Consider the following 18,060-nt stretch of genomic DNA (forward strand, 5'->3'; position numbering starts at 1 on the left):
TTAACAGAGGAACTTTGTTTAAATAGTGACATTATTTCTGTCATCGCAGCAGGGAGGCGTTTGCCTGGAGGCCAAACAAGCCTTGATTAGATTCTGGTGTAGGTCCAGATTCAGGAGGTCTGCAGAAAAAACCCAGGGAATCTTTTATTGCTTTGTTTTCGTGGTCCAAACGGTTTGTTTATACACCAGGGAGGAGTCGGTTCGTATCAGCAGTTCTGGAGAATATTCCCTCAGAGAAGGTTCACTTTTTTAAAAAGATTTTAATTAAGTTATGATGCAAGTTACAGTGATTCATCAAATCCCAGTTGGAAACGCAGCTCAGAGAGTTTTGAATAAATTCACTTGGAGCCAGAATCTGCAACTTCTACAATCCAAAAAGGCTTTTATGATGATGATGTTGCAATTTCCATCAAGGAGATTTTGGTTTTTTTGTCATTTGATTTAGTTAAAAATCATGCATAATTATTCAACTGATAAACGTTTCTCAGATGTATTTATGTCTCCTGCAGAGACAAAAAATGAATAGTTGAAGCAGACTAGTTATAGAGAAATGTTAACATTTCTTTTCAGGTGTACTTTCGCTTCATCGAATTAGTTCCACCAGTGCCTTAAAGCTGCAGTATGTAACGTTTACAAAAAGTTTTTATCCATATTTGTTAAACTGTAACCATGTTGTTTCAGTGTATAGGACACAGATAATCTGTGAAAAGATTGATCTCCACTTCCTCCCTGAGCTGCAATGCAAAAACAACCAATCAGAGCCTGGAGGCGGGTCTTAGCGCTGTCAATCATTCTCATGTACCAAATGTGCTAATGGCAGAGTTAAAAACTTACATTCCAGGAAAACTGTTTGTCATTGGTGGCTATGCTAACTAGCCTTAGCATTCATGACGGGCTCTGCTATCAGGGAGTTGATCGACAGCAAATGATTGGTTGTTTCTAGCTAGCACTGGGAGAAAGCAGAGGAGCTCTTTTTTTTAATCACAGATTACCTTTCTTGACTGTCATGACATAGTGACAGCGTCAACAAATTTATACTTTTTAAAAGTTACATAGTGCAGCTTTAAGCATTCATTTGATTCAGGTGTGTAGGGGTTGCATTAGTGGTGCTGCATTGCTGCTCCTGTCATTTTGTGTTGTTTCCATGGTTACCTGAGGTGCTGGGAATGTGCCACCACCCAGGAATGTGTGCAATCATTAAACCGGCTTGGGGCCAGACACACACACCTGAATTCCTGAGACGTACACACATAAATGATAGTAAACTTCAGATAATTCCTCTAGTGCAAAGCAGTTAGTACGCTTTAAATAAGTCAAAACTAACTCACAAGTAACTTTACAGTAAGAAATATATAGCTTGTTTTAAGTCAATTATTTCTTAAACTTGATTTGAAAAGTTTGAGTTCCACTGGTAGATTATTTCACTTGGGAAATTGGAAAAAATTTCTTTTTATAAGTGAAATAATTGACAGTGGAACCAGCATTTTTTAATCAATACTAAGGAATTATTTACTTTAAATAACAGCTTATATTTTACCGGAAGCTTACTCGTAAGTTAAATTTGTCTTATTTTCACTTGAAGATATTGGCGCTAGAAACTAGACCAAAAATACTTGGTGAAATGTCGTGTTTTTCAGGACTGCTAATGCTAACAAATGCAATTAATCTGAAAAATTTAATGTGTTTAAAACGAAATGGCTTCCTTAAGAGTTCCTTAACATAAAATCCTGGAGAACAGAGAATCTTCAGACATGTTTGATTTGAAGATTAGAAGAATTTTTTTTAAAAACATTTATACGGTGGCTGTTTTTGATATGGGCAGAAGCCCAGGGCGCCATCTGAAAGGGGTGAGAAACCCAAGAACTAGAAGATGAAGTGTATTTTATCTACTAGTTGTTCCCTGAACACGTTTGCTACTACTTGTCTGCATGTGTAGTGGGGTAAGTTTCCCTAGGTTGCTGTTAAGTACTGGGTGACTAAATTATGAGTAATACTGGGAAAAAACTCAGATAATTGCATTCATCTTGCATTTTCATTGGTTGGAGTGTACCATTTCTGAGTCATACAGAAGATGGAACAAACGATGAGTCAAGTGTTGTGTTTTTGTTTTGGTTCCTGTTTGTTACGCCGGGTTCTGCCCCCGGGCCTCGTCCTGCGGCCGCCTGGCTGCGGTGGCGGTAACTGCAGGCTGATTAATGGCTCTGCAAGCAATTTAGGGAGGTTGACCTGGCAGACCGCTGCCAATCCATAAATCCAGTGGAGGTGTGTGTGTGTGTGTGTGTGGGTGTGTGTGTGTGTGTGCGTGTGCGTGTGTGTGTGTGTGTGCGCGTCCGTGCATGCGTGCGTGCGTGCGTGTGTGTGTGTGTGTGTGTGTGTGTGAGTGTGTTTTCATACAAGTCAACCAACTTGGCTCCCACTGAAAGTTGGAGACAGCCACAGTGGGAATTTTCTTTCAGCCTGATCTTAAGATTAAACAGTGAGAATCAAATTATAGATAAATCTGTCACAATAAAAATTTTCTGGATGATAAATTGTCCCAGAGGTTATTGCGATAATCGATAATATTGTTGTTTTGAGACCATTTTCATATAATATAATGAAAATGGCATAATAATAATGCAAGAGCACATTCTCAAAGATCAATAAATTTTACATTTTAATGAACATTTATCGCTGGAACTGGAAGATATTTTAAATGTTCAGCATAAACAAAACGACACAAAATGAATTCTCAGTCTCTGAGAAAACTTTTATCATTCAAGTTTTGGTAGAAAGAGAGTAAAGAGATAAACAATAAATCACAAAATTGAAAATTAATGAGCTTGTTATAATTTATCATGTGATTATTTGATTTATTGCTTATTGCAACAGGCTTAAATAAAGCACCAAATAATCCAGTGCTGCTTTTTAATTGACCATAATCAGTAGCTGCGATTCCATTTACCATAAAATTGGACAAATTTGAATTACAATAAATTAAATTGATATGTAAACATGTCAATTTAAAAAAAAGAAACATGTTTTTGCACTAGGACAGGGCTGGTTGATGTGGCTGAAAAACATTTTACGACACAATATCATGAATTATTGGTTTGTTTTTATTGTTTTTTTATCTGTAAAACTGCCAAACTTGTTGTGACCTTCACTGTTTTCACTTTTCACTGGAATTTTTTATTTTAAACGGTGGTGAAAAACATAAACTGCTGCTGCGCCAGTTACTCAACAAGTTGTTGCTAGGTAACCGAAGTCGATGTGGGGGCCTTGCAGCGGCTTGGTTACCTAGCAACGACCTCCTTTGTAAAAAAGAGTATTATTTTTAACACTTTAAGAACTCTTTGTGTGAATCTATATCTGTTGCTGCTGTTTTCACTTTGTGGAACAATAAAGGATGTTTCTATACTCTTACAGATTTCGCCATCAGCTGGATTATTTAATCTCAGCTTCAGTTTTTACATATAACAACACAGAAATCAAAACGTGGCTGACTGGGACGGCTTGTGCACCTGAGGGTTGTTTTTTTTGGGTGGAGATTTCTCTGGTTCAAGGAATTTGCCCTGGGAGTCAAACTTTAACCCAGGATTCAAAGGAATGTCCAGGTTTTATTTTTTTTTCTTGGTCAATATCTTTTCACCCTAAGGGACACACAGGAACGCTGCGTTCTGTTTCCTGGTCTCTAAATCTACATCTTTGGAATATTTATCTCTTGTTTAGCTAAAAAAAAAAAAAGACTGAAATTAAAAGAGAAAATTATATTTTTTAGTCGTATCAATGGTCTTTGAAGGAGAAAATCTAATTTAAATGTAATATTTTGCTGTTGATAACACATTAACACATTAAAAGATTATCTAATGTGTTTAGACATTTCTCTCCAGATATGCTTTTGTTTAGTGTTCGCTCAGCTTTTGTTGCACTAATCAGGTTGTGTGCCACCATTAGAGGTGGGCAGGTTGATCCAAAATATTGATAATATCAATACCCTGTCAGTATCAGATCAACAGTAAGATTGATACTTCAGTTTAAGATTCCCTCTTAAAATTTTATTTAGTTTCATACTTTCTCAACTCTACCTCATTGTCTACCTGTTTTGTTCTGAAATAGTCATTTTATATGCTTTGTTTATTTAGGAAAAATCTACACGAAATGCATAGTAATCATTTACGTTAAAGTATTTTATAAACTTTGTCCCAATTCTGAAGAAAATAATGGAAAGAAAAAACCACGTAAACACCTACAGTTCAGAAGTTTGATTTTATATCAAACTTAGTTAAAAAGTATCGGTATCAGTATCATGGATATCAATACTGTCTGTATTTACTTGGTTTGATACCAAAATATAAAGTATTGCACACTTGTTCTGCAGATAATTTTTCTCTCTGCCTGTTTTAATCAGCAGCATTCCTGTAGTGAACTCTTGTTTATTTGTAGTAAAATATGCATCTGCAGCAAAAGGAAATATTTCTAACATTAATAAGAGAAAAATTCGACCCTTTCTGACTTAACATCAGTACAATGTAGGGATGATCCATTTGTTTTTCTATTATCAACTGGATAGAAAAAGGTTCTTAAAAGTAATTTTTATTACAGAACTTGAACCAGGTAAAGCTAAAGCAAAGATTTTTTTTGTCTGAAAAGCAGAATTTATATATTTTTGTACAATCTTTTCTTAATTACTGCTTTGAGTATGCTTTGTCACCAAATAGCCTTAGTCTTTATAGTCCAATTAACAATTAAATTAGTTAATTTCACTTATCGATTAATCATGATTAATCGGATTAAGCCGCATTCTAAGGATATTTTCTGGCTTCTTAACCCAGTTTCTCCCAAACTGCTAGTTTTTCTGGAATAGAATGTCATTTTAAAGTCTTGAGTGGTTACAGTTGCATCGTTTAATCACTGAAATGCGTCACGGTTTTTAAATACGTAGCTTCATGCAGGGAAGCAGATTTGGAGTTATGATGCATATCATGTGTTGCGCTGCGTCCTGTTCCTGCTGGGGAAATGTTTTCAGCTCGGACTGTTTCCCTTCGTACCGCTGAGAGCAGTTTGTTGTCCGGGCTGCGGCCGCGCCGCGGCACGCCGCGCCGCGCCGACACCACGGCTCGCCGAACATCTGGAGCTCATTGGGAAATCCAGGAATCAGCCGTTTGACAGCCACTCGTGGCAGAACCAGGACGCAGTAGATCAGAGGGAATTTAGTTGCTCTTGACGTGCCGCGTCCTCAGGGAGGCCATCTTTTACAGGTCAATCGCTGGGGTCACTGCAGAGGTCGGCTGGTTTTATTAAAGGCCAGCAGCTGGCTGCTGTTCCTGTTTCTGATTAACCTGCCGTCTGTCATATTTCCTTCTCTTTGTTCTTCTCTTCCATCTTCTCATCTCAAATCCGTCATTTCTTGTTCCAGTCTTTTCTCTGAGATTTAATTTCCTCACAATATTTTATTTTCTATTTGATGCTAAAGAAAAGGTCAACTTCTATTTTTTCTTGTCGTGGTTCTGCAAAATAAACCTTTTTCTCCTTTCAAATTACTTCCACTGCAAAAACACAAAATCTTACCAAGTATTTTTTAGTTTCTAGTATAAATATCTTACTGCACTTGAAATAAGATAAAACTAACTCACAAGTAGCTTTTCAGCTCCTTGTTTTAAGTAAATAATTTATTAATATTGATGACAAAGCACAGATTATTTTATAATACAGGAAAAATGTCTATTTATAAGTGAAATAATTTGCCAATAGAACTAGCACCTTTTCTTCAATATTAAGGAATTGTTGATGATAAGGTCCCATTTCTTGCTGAAAAGCTACTTTAAAGTTTTTATTTCAAGTGTACAAAGATCTTTGCACTAGAAACTACACAGAAATTACTTAAGATTTAGCGCATCAGATAAATAACAAAATCATCTGGTCTGAAATGACAATTTAATTTATTTAGAGGAAAATGTAACTAATGTTGCTCCCCATTCATGCAATGTACAGAACCATCAGGCGTGAAAACGCCCTAAAATGAAAACATGTCTGTGTGACAACAAAGCAAAAACAGAGGAAATCATATATATGCAGCATTATATATTATCTTTATTAATGTTGTTGTCTTTTGTTTTTCTCCCTGCCTCTCTGCAGCTCTTCCATGTGGCCTACGTGTTGATTAAATTTGCCAACTCTCCCCGTCCGGACCTCTGGGTTCTGGAGAGATCCACGGACTCTGGGCAGACCTACCAGCCCTGGCAGTACTTCGCCTGTGAGTATAAAACCAAGTCAGAGTTGATGAGCATCAATCAGTCAGTCAAGTTGCATGTTTTTGTTCACATCCGGATACTTTGCACAACGCTGGAGGCCTTAAAGTCGATTCTTTTACATGCCATCCATCCATGGCTTCGCAGTAGAACGATTTAACAAAATGAAACCTGGACATGTACTGTATACCACGGGGAAAATCACGCAGAAAAACCAAACTCAAAAACACTCGTTTTCTTCTATTTTCTCGCTCTCTGTGTTGGCTAGACTACACATAGACATGTTGCCGTAGCAACTGACAAAACTGCCACTAATGTATCAGGATTTGACACCAAAAGAAACACGCAAACATTTCCCACACAAAGAACAGAACACTGCAGTTTTATGTTTTCAGGCTTGATGTTTATTTAATGATTATTAATAAGTGATCGCTGTGGTAGATTAGCTAATTTAATCACCTGATAATCTGTCAGAGAATTGGTGTGATGGTCACCTCTTTTTCTTTTTTTTTTACTGAACCGAAACACAGAATTCTGCAGCCCCCTACATATTACGGTTGTCAAAGTCAAGCTAGCATAGCTACCTTAACTGAAATTAAAACTTTTTTCTGACCTTGTCATCTAGTTGTTTTAGTGTTGACAATTAGCATAAAAGAACTGCGTTTCTTTTTCTTTCATAAATCAGGTGTACTTTTAAGATTTAGCGCATTATACTGAAAACTTGATAGCTAAAACTAATGCTAGTCATCATCAGCCAGCAGTTTTTTGCCCTCTAGCAGGCAGAGAAGGGCAGGATATTGTTCGTGACGTCACTCTGCAACATGTCTGTAGCACATTTCAGCAACAAGGCAGTTCAAATTGCTTTATATCATAAAAACAGTTTAAACTTACCAACTGGGAAAACCGGTAACAAACATATTTTGTCAAATGCCATCATCAATACCCATCCAATACATTGATCTATGTTCCATTTATTATGAATCAAATCAACTTTAAACAGGTGGGTTTTCATTCTAGACTTAAAAGTTTTTCTGAAAGTTTGTTCCAGCTTTGTGGTGCATAGAAACTGGATGCTGTTTGGTTCTGGTTCTGGTTCCGGGGATGCAGAGCAGACCAGAATCAGAACCGGTCTGGAAGGTTGATGCAGCAACAGTTGTTGATTGATGTACAAACTAACAGCAGTATTTCAAAGTCTATTCTCTGAGTGTAGGGACTTTAGAATGAGGGTTGCAGTAGCAAATGCGGCTAAAGATAAACACATGGATGAATTTCTCTTTGAAATGTTCTTCAGGCGATAGAAGGCCAACTTTGTAACCATCTTTATGTGACTCTGAAGGTTCAGATTTGTCACTGCACCCACCCATGTCAGGGGAAGGCAGTAGCTACAACTCTAATCCATAGTTAACAGGACGTCTGAGGTCAGGGGTCGTCTGGTCGGGGGGGTATGTTAACTGATTGGCGGCTGCTGGTGGAGGTGAGCTGCAGGGGATTCCAGGAATGTTTGGCAACAGGTCACAGCTTGGAGTTTATCTGATTAAAGGAGGAGGCGGCATCTGAGGAGATGAGAGGTTCTGTTGGACCTCCGCTGCCACATTTTAGCGTCGTCGGGAAAAGGCTCAGCTTGCCTTTAACGTGAAACTGACCCCCAAATCAACTTTATTTTCTGATGATTAACTGTCTAAGTGGGTTATTTATGGTTCTGTATTCATGTTTCTGTGTGAATTTTGAAATTTGTGTAAATTTGTTTAGTTCTGCATTATTTTTGCTTAAATTTATCTCAGTGCTGCTCTCTTTGGGTTGAAAAGTGGTACTGCAGTTGACTTCTCCTATTGGTTACAATGGTTCAGCCTTACGTCGTCACACAGCCAAGCATTGATCAATAGCATTCCGTTTAATTTAATTATCCCAAATAATTTCCTTCAAGAGTCCAAAAATAATCTGTATGTGTAATTTGTGTAATTTGAAAGCACTTTTGGCCCTTTTCGTAGTTAGTTTTTATTATTATTATTATTATTATTATTATTATTATTATTATTATTATTATTATTATTATTATTATTAAATGCACAAAATTATGTAACATTTTTGTATCTGATAAAAATAATAAACTAAAACATGCCAGAAACAATTTTACTGAGACAAAACAAAAGTGTCAGGCATACATTACACAACCGTGTTTTAGATCAACACAGATTCATGGCCCAGTCAAAGCCAAGACTTCATTTCAACCTAGAATTTGTAACTGGATCTGAAAAGTGATGACATGGTTTTTTCGGCTCGTTGGGTAAATTAGCGTTAGCCTCCAGGCTGTAAAACTCAGAGCTGCTTGTTACTCTGAACAAACTGAAGTCATAACATTTAAAATATTTTTATTACTCTGCTTTTTATTTGTCTTCAGGCTGTAAACCTGGTGGGGGATCCATAAATGTTTGCAAACATTCTGTGATTTCCTTCGTTGCCTTTGTGTGTTTTGCAGCGTCTAAGAGGGACTGCATCGAACGCTTTGGACAGAGAACCATCGAGAGGATCAACAACGACAACGACATCATCTGCACCACGGAGTACTCACGAATAGTCCCGCTGGAAAACGGAGAGGTGATCCAACATGTGCAGGAAATACTTAGTATCAGACAGACGTTGTTTAAAACGTTGAGTTTATGCTAATTTTGTTATTTTAAAGGGGAGCTACTAGGCAAAATTCACATTTTATTTGGGTTTCTGCTGCTCATAAAAACGTTTTTTGGCAAAAAGTTAATGTTTTTGGTGTCTTGAATACTACCTGGAATGTAATGTCACAAATCAGCAAGAACAGCTCGTTACCTAGCAACCCCAGCGGCATTCCACCCGTTACCTAGCAACCCCAGCAGAGTTCCGTCGTGTTTGGTCAGTTGGTTTTATCGCTGTATAAAAACCAGCACCAGAAACTGGATTTGTCGCTTATCGTCTGGAAAAGACAAGTGTTTTGATGTCTTGCCTTTCAGAAACCACTTGTTGTTTTCTTGTTAGTTGTGCAGGAGGCTTCACTTCTGCTTTTCGGTTGTGTAATTGTGCATCAGTTTGTTGCCTTTTTCACTTGCAGGTGTAAACGTTGATTTGGGGGGGCGTTGCCAGCAGCAACTTATTTGGATTTAAAGTGACAAGAGGCCCTAAAACAAAATAGGCAAACTGAGCAGACTAAAAACTGATTATCTAAGAATGATTTTGTGCAAAAAATTTAATTAGCATGTATTGTGTTGTAAATAGAGCTATCCTAACCTGTGTCAGGAAGAAAAATAAGTTACCTTTAATGTTTACTATTTTTCCTAATGCAAAAGTAAGAATTTGTATTCCAGTTCTTATTTTTTTACACAAGTTATTCTAAATATCACCAAAACTTAAAGAAATAGATATGATCAACCACTTTACATGCGAGTAATAACAATCATTGGTACAAAAATCTTTCATTTTATAGAATTTCTACATTTGGAATTTTTTTTTGTCTTCATTTGTCACTTGATAACTTTGGCGCCCCCCAACGTCAGATTGTGGTGTCCCTGGTGAACGGCCGGCCCGGGGCCATGAATTTCTCCTATTCGCCAGTGCTGAGGGATTTCACCAAGGCCACCAACATCCGGCTCCGCTTCCTGAGGACGAACACGCTGCTGGGTCACCTGATGGGCAAGGCGCTGCGCGACCCCACCGTGACCCGCAGGGTGAGGCCCCGCCGAGGGGGGCAGTTAGAACAGGGTTGTAGGGGTTTTATTAATAAAACAAGCAGCTGATAACTCCCTGTGTGCTGCTGATTTCTTGCAGTACTACTACAGTATCAAAGACATCAGCATCGGAGGAAGGTGTGTGTGTAATGGACACGCCGAGGCCTGCAACGCCAACGACCCCAGTGACCCTTACAAGTAAGAATCTGATTTCTCAAACCGGTAGGTTTTATTTATCAGGAATTACATCTGACACTCTGGGAACTTTAGTTTAGCAGGCCTGAATTTTAATTAATGGCAGAAAAGTTAAATTATAGATTGAAATTTTGGTATTTGAAGCAGTTTAAAGACCTTCTTCTCTGTAAACAACATGGCCGCTTTGCTTTGTTTGCATTGTTGCATTGGATTGAAGGAAACTGAAGGAGAAATGTTAATACATGAGAGAAAAACTGATGTCTCATCAGGCTTGTAGGAACCAGCCACCTTAAATAAACTGATACTGGGACTCAATTCAGACTTTTCATTTTAATCGCCGCTCAGTACAGTCAGACCCTCCTGCCCCCAAAAAAACAACAAAAAATATTTTTTATGCGGTTAGTCTACGGAATCAACATAAGCTGCTTTACTAAATGAAAAACATTAAAAATCAAAACCGCTACTGGTGGGACCCGATTAAAACTGATATAACCAAGTATTACAGGATCTGAAATTAAAAGAAAACATATTTCAACAAAATAAGCTTCAGTTTCAATTCAAAAACACTTTTTGCTTCCAAGTTATTGAAAAAAAAGACATACGAGCTCAACAAGGTTAATATTTATTATTTTTTATTATTCATTATTTATTATTTTGAACAGCTGATAGAAATATGGGCTGTGAACGCTGACATTAGCGTTAGCATCTCTGCTGCTGCTACATTTAGCTTTGAGATGCTATTTTAGGCTTGAATAGCTTCACTGATATGCTAACTCCATTTAAAACAATAGTCTGTTCAGATAAGATCGTTTCTTGTAGTAGAAATTAACAAGAAGTGGATTTGTTGTTCATCTCTGTTGTTAGCGGTTGTGGCTTGTGTGTCAAATTTACAGACGTACCAGAAACATGAAACAAAAGTTCTGGCCGGAACCTTTGTGTAGTTAGTTAATCAAAATTAATGAGTTAAAGTCCAAACTAATAAATCAGGCTTTTCTGAATCAGGGTCATTTATTTTTCACTTTTTGTCAAGCAGAGTGGTGGATGTATGATGATATGGGCCTGTTTTGCAGCAAACCATGAACTGTTGTGAGCTGAAAAGTTGCAGAGTGAAACAGGAAACGTGACCCAGGTTGTGTGTTGAACAGTGATTTAATAGAGGTAAAAAGAAATGAGAATGAAGATGTTGCAGTGGCCTAGTTAAAGTCCAAATTTCGCCTTTACAGAGCGTTTAAATAAGCAGAGACATGTTGGAAGGCAGATTGAATTCAATAAGGTCATGAAACAGGTAAAGATGTTTCTACTAACAGAATGTTTTTTAATCTTGACGTAAGTAAATAGTAAAGCAGTTTTACATCTGAAAAGTTGAAACTTGTTGAAACGGCGCCTGCTGCCATCCCACATGAACTCAAATGAATAAATCTGGCTTTAATCACTCTGAAAGGTGGAATCTCTGTGTGTGTTTTTCCTCAATTGAGAAAAAAATCTTATTAAAATGTTTGACTGACGTTGTCACTGTGGCACAAAGAGAGTTACCGGTTTGAAACCTTCAGGCTACGAATCTGATGGGAATCATTTGGTCTCGCTCTGGTTCAGCTCCGTCTGGCTGATACAAACCTGCAGACTTGTGATGAAATGAGTTCTGGAAGCTGTTACTGCATGTCAGCCTGCCGGTGAAAGGACGGTTAATTTTCAGGGGGATTCTTCAGATCAAACCGAGGAGTTTAATTATCAGCGATGAGGTGCTGCCAGACTTCTTTGAGTTACAGTAGATGTTAGTCGACATGTTTGTAATGTTTTACATCACAAACGTTTTCACAATTCCTGAACGTTTTCACATTTTGTCACGTTTGAAACAGAAGCTTCAGTGTGTTTTGATTGTATAAACCAACGTGGTTGTAATTATGAAGTAAAAGGAAAATCAATGTTTTTTAAAACACTTTTAAAAAGAAAAATCACCCAGAAGCATTTATTTTCAGCCCACTTTACTCTGATACCTGTTAATAAAACCCAAAACTCCAGCTTTGTGAAATTAAGGATATTTTCACAGCTGAAAGTTTGATTGGGGACCAAAACTGCAACATTTCTGTGTCAAAAAACCAAATGCTTTTTAAAAAAACCTGTTCCCCTCCTCGCCTGTGGGGGCGCTGCACCAAGAACTTCTGAAGGAAACACTGAGCGCAACCAAATGAAAACAAAAATGGATTTTAGCAGCTGTTTGATTTCTTTTTTGTCTTTGGCTAAAGACCACAAATAATTTCTCCCACTAGCACTAGGCTAGCTCATTTGTTTTGGTTCCATTTACCCAGAATTCCCTGTGCTGTAGTCCACTTCCTGCTTTTGGAGCGGTCTCCAGTCTGCTTGATGTTCACATACATTCAAACCAAACCAGAGTTCACTTCAACCAAACCAAGACCGAGGTTTGTTAGTAAATCAGAGAGCGTATAGAATAAAAGCATGCCACACTTTTCAGATCATACAAACCGAGTAGCTAGTTTTAACCAGACAGAAATTGCTTTTATTTCTTTTAAAATGTATTTAATTCTTCTAATGGACACAAAAAGACTAAAAGTAAGTCAGAGGAATATTTTGAATTTTTTTTTTTTACTGTAAATTCAGACATTCAGGCAAGAAATGAACTTAGTTTATGATCACAGCCTGAATGAAGCGCGTTTCTGTCCAGGCAGGATGGAGCTTGTTTTAACGCATGGAGCACATGTGTGGAAATAAGTGGCTGAGGGAAACCTTTCATTACCTTAACAACATGTTGGTAAAGAACTGTTGTGAATATAAACTACAGGGTTTATTTTCTCACTAGTCAGTCTCAGGTGCTGCAGAAGAGCCATTATTACTCAGTCAAATCTGTCTGCTTGTTTCCCGTCTGCGTTTTTTTTCTTTTTTTTTCTTCATGTACAAACGTGCAGCTCTGCTTCACACTTTCTGCTCTTCCTGCACTCAGCCATGCATGTGTGAAGACCCACACTTGCTCAGGCTTGCTGGAAGCCTCTGCAGACGGTCTTCTGGTGCAGAGTGAGATGGATGGGGCCTCAGATCGCTCTGGAGGATCCGCTGGAGGAGAAGAGAGGACGGAGACGGATAACAAGCTAACATGATAAACTGTTGGGCATCCTGGAGATAATGTTTAAATCTGCTTTGACTGTTAGATTAAAGGAAAAATGTTGTGAAAGGAGCTCTGAACACAATGCACAGACGTGTTATCAGCATAAACATGCATGCAGACCTGCAGGAGGTGCAGACAGTTACTATTTACATCTGATTTTCTAACTCAGATCACTTTCAAATGCAGACATCCATCACAGGAATGGAGTTACACTCAATTCATTTCAAAAATACTTTTTTGATCCCAAACATGAATTAAATGTTGTTGTAACTCGTTAAGATTTTCCTGCCTTGTTCACTCACAGTTCATGAGTTCTGACCCAGAAACAAACCGATCTTGTGTTTAAAGTGAAGTCATGCGTCTGCTTTCTAAATGAAACTTAAACAATTATCACGGCCAGCAGAGGAAATATGATGATGTAACTGGAGTGGTATTCTAGTATTTTAAACATTTGGAGAACCAGAACGGGCATTTGGGTCTGTGGACACACAGCAGCCTGGCAGGTGTTTGACTGACGGAAACCCAGAACGAGGAATTCAGATAAATCTCTCCTGACTTCGTGTTGGGTTTGAAGATTTGTTCAGAGAAGGAATGAGAGGAGTCAATCTTTAGGCTTCATTTCAGCTCCTCATTAGTCTCAGGCTGTGATTTAAGATGGTAAATGAAACAAATGTCTGTTAGAGGCTGAGGGAGCCTCATCTGCAGGAAGGTTTAACATTCACTGAGGAAAAGTAGACGGAGGGAAAATGTGACACAAATCTGGTGGGTTTTGCCCAAACGTAACTCATTTCTATTTAGTTTTGCCCGAAGGCGAATTGTATCAATTTTGTTACTCAATTTACAACATTTATTTTTATTCTAGGCAATTATATCAGATTTTATTTGTCACCTACAAAATTTCACAATGGTGTCTCCACATTTAGCAGTAACCAGGAAGCTGCTTGTCATGTGATTAAAGGAGCGTAATTTGATTGGCTGAAAGCCGATCGACTTGATCTAGACTAGAGTCTGCAGCTTGAGCTCAGGTCACCACATTTGCAGACAAATATTTACAAATGAAATTTTGGAGATTAATTTTGCCAGTAAATTTTTTTAAATCAGAATTTATTGTGGGCAGTTAAAAAAATTCACCTGCAAAAAGTGTTGAAAATTCACTATTTATAAAAGTCTGATTCTAATCAGGTCAGTCTGGAATAAAGTTCATAGTTGGGTGATAAAAATCTGATATTATTTCTCTTTCCTCTTCATCCCACGTCCCGCTCTGTCCTGCCTGGACTTTAGTTCTTGGTTAAGAGACTCAGAGTAATAAAAAAAGTCTTTCTGTCTCTTTCCCTGCTGTGTTTTGACAGCGGGGTCACTGACTGACCCGATTAGAGGGCGAAGGAAACAGGGAAGCTGCTGGACTGAGCTGCAGCATCAGCTTCCTGTTTCTGCAGGAAACGTTAAACATCAGTACCTTCTTTACCCTAACAGGGAAACCTGAGAGTTTATCGTTTTTCTCCTAATCTTGTTCGTTTCGTCGGTTCACAGGTTACAGTGCGACTGTCAGCACAACACCTGCGGCGTTTCCTGTGACCACTGTTGCCCCGGGTACAACCAGTTACCGTGGAAACCTGCGACAACCTACAGCGCTAATGATTGCGAACGTGAGTGGGACCCGACATGGTGCACACACACACACACACACACACACACACACACACACACACACACACACACACACACACACACACACACACACACAGAGAGAAGGAGTGATCCCTGAAGCCTGCACTGGAATGTGTTTCATGTGTTGGTTCAACAGAATGAGTTGGCTGTAATTTAATGACGCTCAGCAGAAACAGGTTGGGGAGGGGAACCACATTTGGATGTGTTTTCAGTTGTTCTGGTTACATTTATATTAATTTATAATGCATCATTTTTTTCCTCCTGTGAATAATAAAAATTGGACACAAGACAAGTTTGGAGAAAAATGAAAGTGTTAAATACAGATACCTTAAAATGTGAATAAACTCAACACACTCTTCTCTAGTCACATAAATTTCTTTAGAGATTCATATATTTAGACATTTAGATCACCTATTTTTGTTTTAGGTTTACTGAACTAAACCATAACTGTGTTTTCAGTTTGACAGTTTGAATTTGGTGCTATTGACATTTTAGCTGCATTTATATCTGGGAGTCAAACTGCAGTTATATTTAGAAAGTTCACTAAAGCTCAGCACGATAATGGTTTAACAGAGTTACGTCTAAAGGGCAACGTTTGCAAATCTTTTCACTTTTAAAGAAGATTTTTTATCTAATGTTGAGTTTCTGACGTCCTTGTGGTTTAGAATTGTTTTGGTTGCAGTTCAGACTTTGTTCAGTTTCATCAAACTGCTTTAAATAAAAACTCCAATGTTTACTGACAGATTAAAGAATTAATCGGATTAAATTTGATTACTGAAAATAAGCTTGGTTTACATGTAAATTTGTCAGTTTATTCTTTATTTTCCTGTATATTTGGGCATAATCGTGGTATTATGTAGATTTATCCACACCTACCATTTCCCCAGTATTTATTTGGTATTAGAGATTGGTTTCATTGGTTTCATTGGTTTATTTGATTTCATTGGTTTTATTGGTTTATTTGGTTTCATTGGTTTCATTGGTTTATTTGATTTCATTGGTTTTATTGGTTTATTTGGTTTCATTGGTTTTATTGGTTTATTTGGTTTCATTGGTTTCATTGGTTTATTTGGTTTCATTGGTTTTATTGGTTCTTTCAGCCTGTAACTGTCACCGCCACTCCTTCGATTGTTACTACGATCCCGAGGTCGACCGGCGGAGAGCCAGCCTCGACGTCCACGGACACCACAGAGGAGGAGGAGTCTGCCTCAACTGCCAGGTACCTCAGATTCCTGCATTGGGGCATTATTACTTTCAATGATGGAGCATAAATGGTGTAAACCTTCTGGAAACTTTCTCTGACAGCATCACACCACCGGAGTCAACTGTGAGCGTTGCATCCCCACCTACTATCGGTCGCCTGACCATCCCATCGACTCCCCTCTGGCTTGTCTGCGTGAGTCTACCTGCTGCCCGATCAGTTTCCCGCCGCTCAGGGCATCATCTTTGTCCTGACTGTCCTCCATTTCTCTCTTTTTTTTATTGGCCTCCAGCCTGTAACTGCCAGTCAGAGTTCACGGACGGTACCTGCGAGGATCTGACCGGACGTTGCTTCTGCAAATCGAACTACGCCGGGGAGAACTGTGACTCCTGCGCCAGCGGCTTTATCAATTTTCCGCAGTGTTACCGTGAGTTGGAGCAGAAACATTCCTGAAATGTTGCAGATTTTCATGGATACAATATTTAAATGAAACTCTTTCTGTTCACCAGCCATCCCTACAGATCCCACAAACACCGACAACAACGGTGAGGCGAAACCAGCTGGAGAGATCATCAGTAAGTCTTCTCTTCACTCAAACACTGAAATAAGACATTAGATATCTAAAAATTAGAATAGATATCTATTCTAATTTATCAACAGATTATTGCTCTTAAAGACAAAACCATGTCACTTTTCCTGATGTGATGGTTAAAAACTTCACTTCTCCAGTTTTGGTCAGAACCAGAACCTGAGTGTGCAGTAGGATGGATTTGAGCACATATTCAATGCAAGCAAACAATAATTTGCATTGTGTGTATTTTAAATCTTACAAGCCAAAGATTTGCTTGGTTAGATATGCTAACCATAAAGTTAGCATCTTCCTTCCTTCCTTTTTTGTTAGCTGTGCTAACCAGACATACCAGACGCATGAATTCTAAACTTAGTTATATAGTAAGCGTATATCTATGCTAACCAGGACGTTAGCATAGATATAAAATTATAAACTAAGCTTTTATCTATGCTAATTTATTTCTGTTCAATTATGCTCAAACTGAAGAGGACATAGATGTTTTAGCTAATTATTGTTTACGTTTTAATGTTAGACAAAGAACAATTAAGATGAATTATGATGAAAAGTTTTGAAATTTTGATTGTTTTTTTAAGTGTATCCAAATCTCTGTTTTTTTTGGAAAAAGTAAATATCATTGTCCTCACAACTTACTTTTTAATTAAAAACGTTTTTAAAACCCCTTAAAGAAGAGCAGGGTAAATAGTTTTTACAGCGCTCTGTACTGAGGTGGTTGTGATGGATTTTGTCAGATTAGTTTGAGGATTACATTGTAATCACGCGACTGAAACCTGAAACAAAATGAGGTTTTAGCTCTTTATGTTTTGGAAACAGTAGCAAACGTCTGACCTTGACTCCTTGTGAATTATTCTGTGTCTACCTCAGATATTTGAGGGAGTGTTGGGAAAACTCTGGTGTGAACAGAAAGTAGCTTAGAGGAGATAAGTGGGTCTAAAAACTCCGATCACCTGCAATCTGTTGGCTCTGTTGGGTCTTTTTTCAACATTTTCTACAGTTTTCTTCTGTTTTTCATATTAGTGTGATTGTGTTTTCCATGCAGACTGTGAATGCAGCGCGGCAGGGACAGTGGATAACTCGTGCAGGCCGGACCCTCGGACCCGGACCTGCGTCTGTAAACCCGGGTTCAGCGGGGATCACTGCGACGCCTGCGCTCCGGGTTTCTACGGCCTCAACTGTCAGGGTGAGAGACGAGCGACGCTCCTTCATTTATCCAGACTGATCTGTCCAAACATGGCGGACAGGAACACCAAACATGGCGGACAGGAAGTTCATATTTTAGATCTTAGATTTTCAGGATTTATCCCGAAGAATCTGGAATTAAAGAATTTTTCAGTCCCTCCTCTCTTCCTTCACCTCATCCATACAAT

At 38.3% G+C, this 18,060-nt stretch overlaps 1 protein-coding gene across 2 annotated transcripts in view; it reads left to right on the forward strand.

Annotated features, from left to right (window-relative positions):
* The window catches only part of lama5 (laminin subunit alpha 5), a 92,255-nt gene that overhangs the window by 23,839 nt on the left and 50,356 nt on the right, over window positions 1-18,060 (forward strand). For both annotated transcript variants that reach the window (XM_005801930.2, XM_023331222.1), the window contains exons 3-12: window positions 6,118-6,235; window positions 8,707-8,825; window positions 9,752-9,922; window positions 10,023-10,120; window positions 14,766-14,881; window positions 16,004-16,122; window positions 16,209-16,299; window positions 16,397-16,531; window positions 16,614-16,679; window positions 17,733-17,873. In XM_005801930.2, the coding sequence (XP_005801987.1) occupies window positions 6,118-6,235; window positions 8,707-8,825; window positions 9,752-9,922; window positions 10,023-10,120; window positions 14,766-14,881; window positions 16,004-16,122; window positions 16,209-16,299; window positions 16,397-16,531; window positions 16,614-16,679; window positions 17,733-17,873 (1,174 nt within the window). The remainder of the gene's footprint in view (window positions 1-6,117; window positions 6,236-8,706; window positions 8,826-9,751; window positions 9,923-10,022; window positions 10,121-14,765; window positions 14,882-16,003; window positions 16,123-16,208; window positions 16,300-16,396; window positions 16,532-16,613; window positions 16,680-17,732; window positions 17,874-18,060) is intronic.

The sequence above is a fragment of the Xiphophorus maculatus genome, chromosome 1 (assembly GCF_002775205.1).
Source record: "Xiphophorus maculatus strain JP 163 A chromosome 1, X_maculatus-5.0-male, whole genome shotgun sequence".
In the NCBI taxonomy this organism is placed as follows: domain Eukaryota; kingdom Metazoa; phylum Chordata; class Actinopteri; order Cyprinodontiformes; family Poeciliidae; genus Xiphophorus; species Xiphophorus maculatus.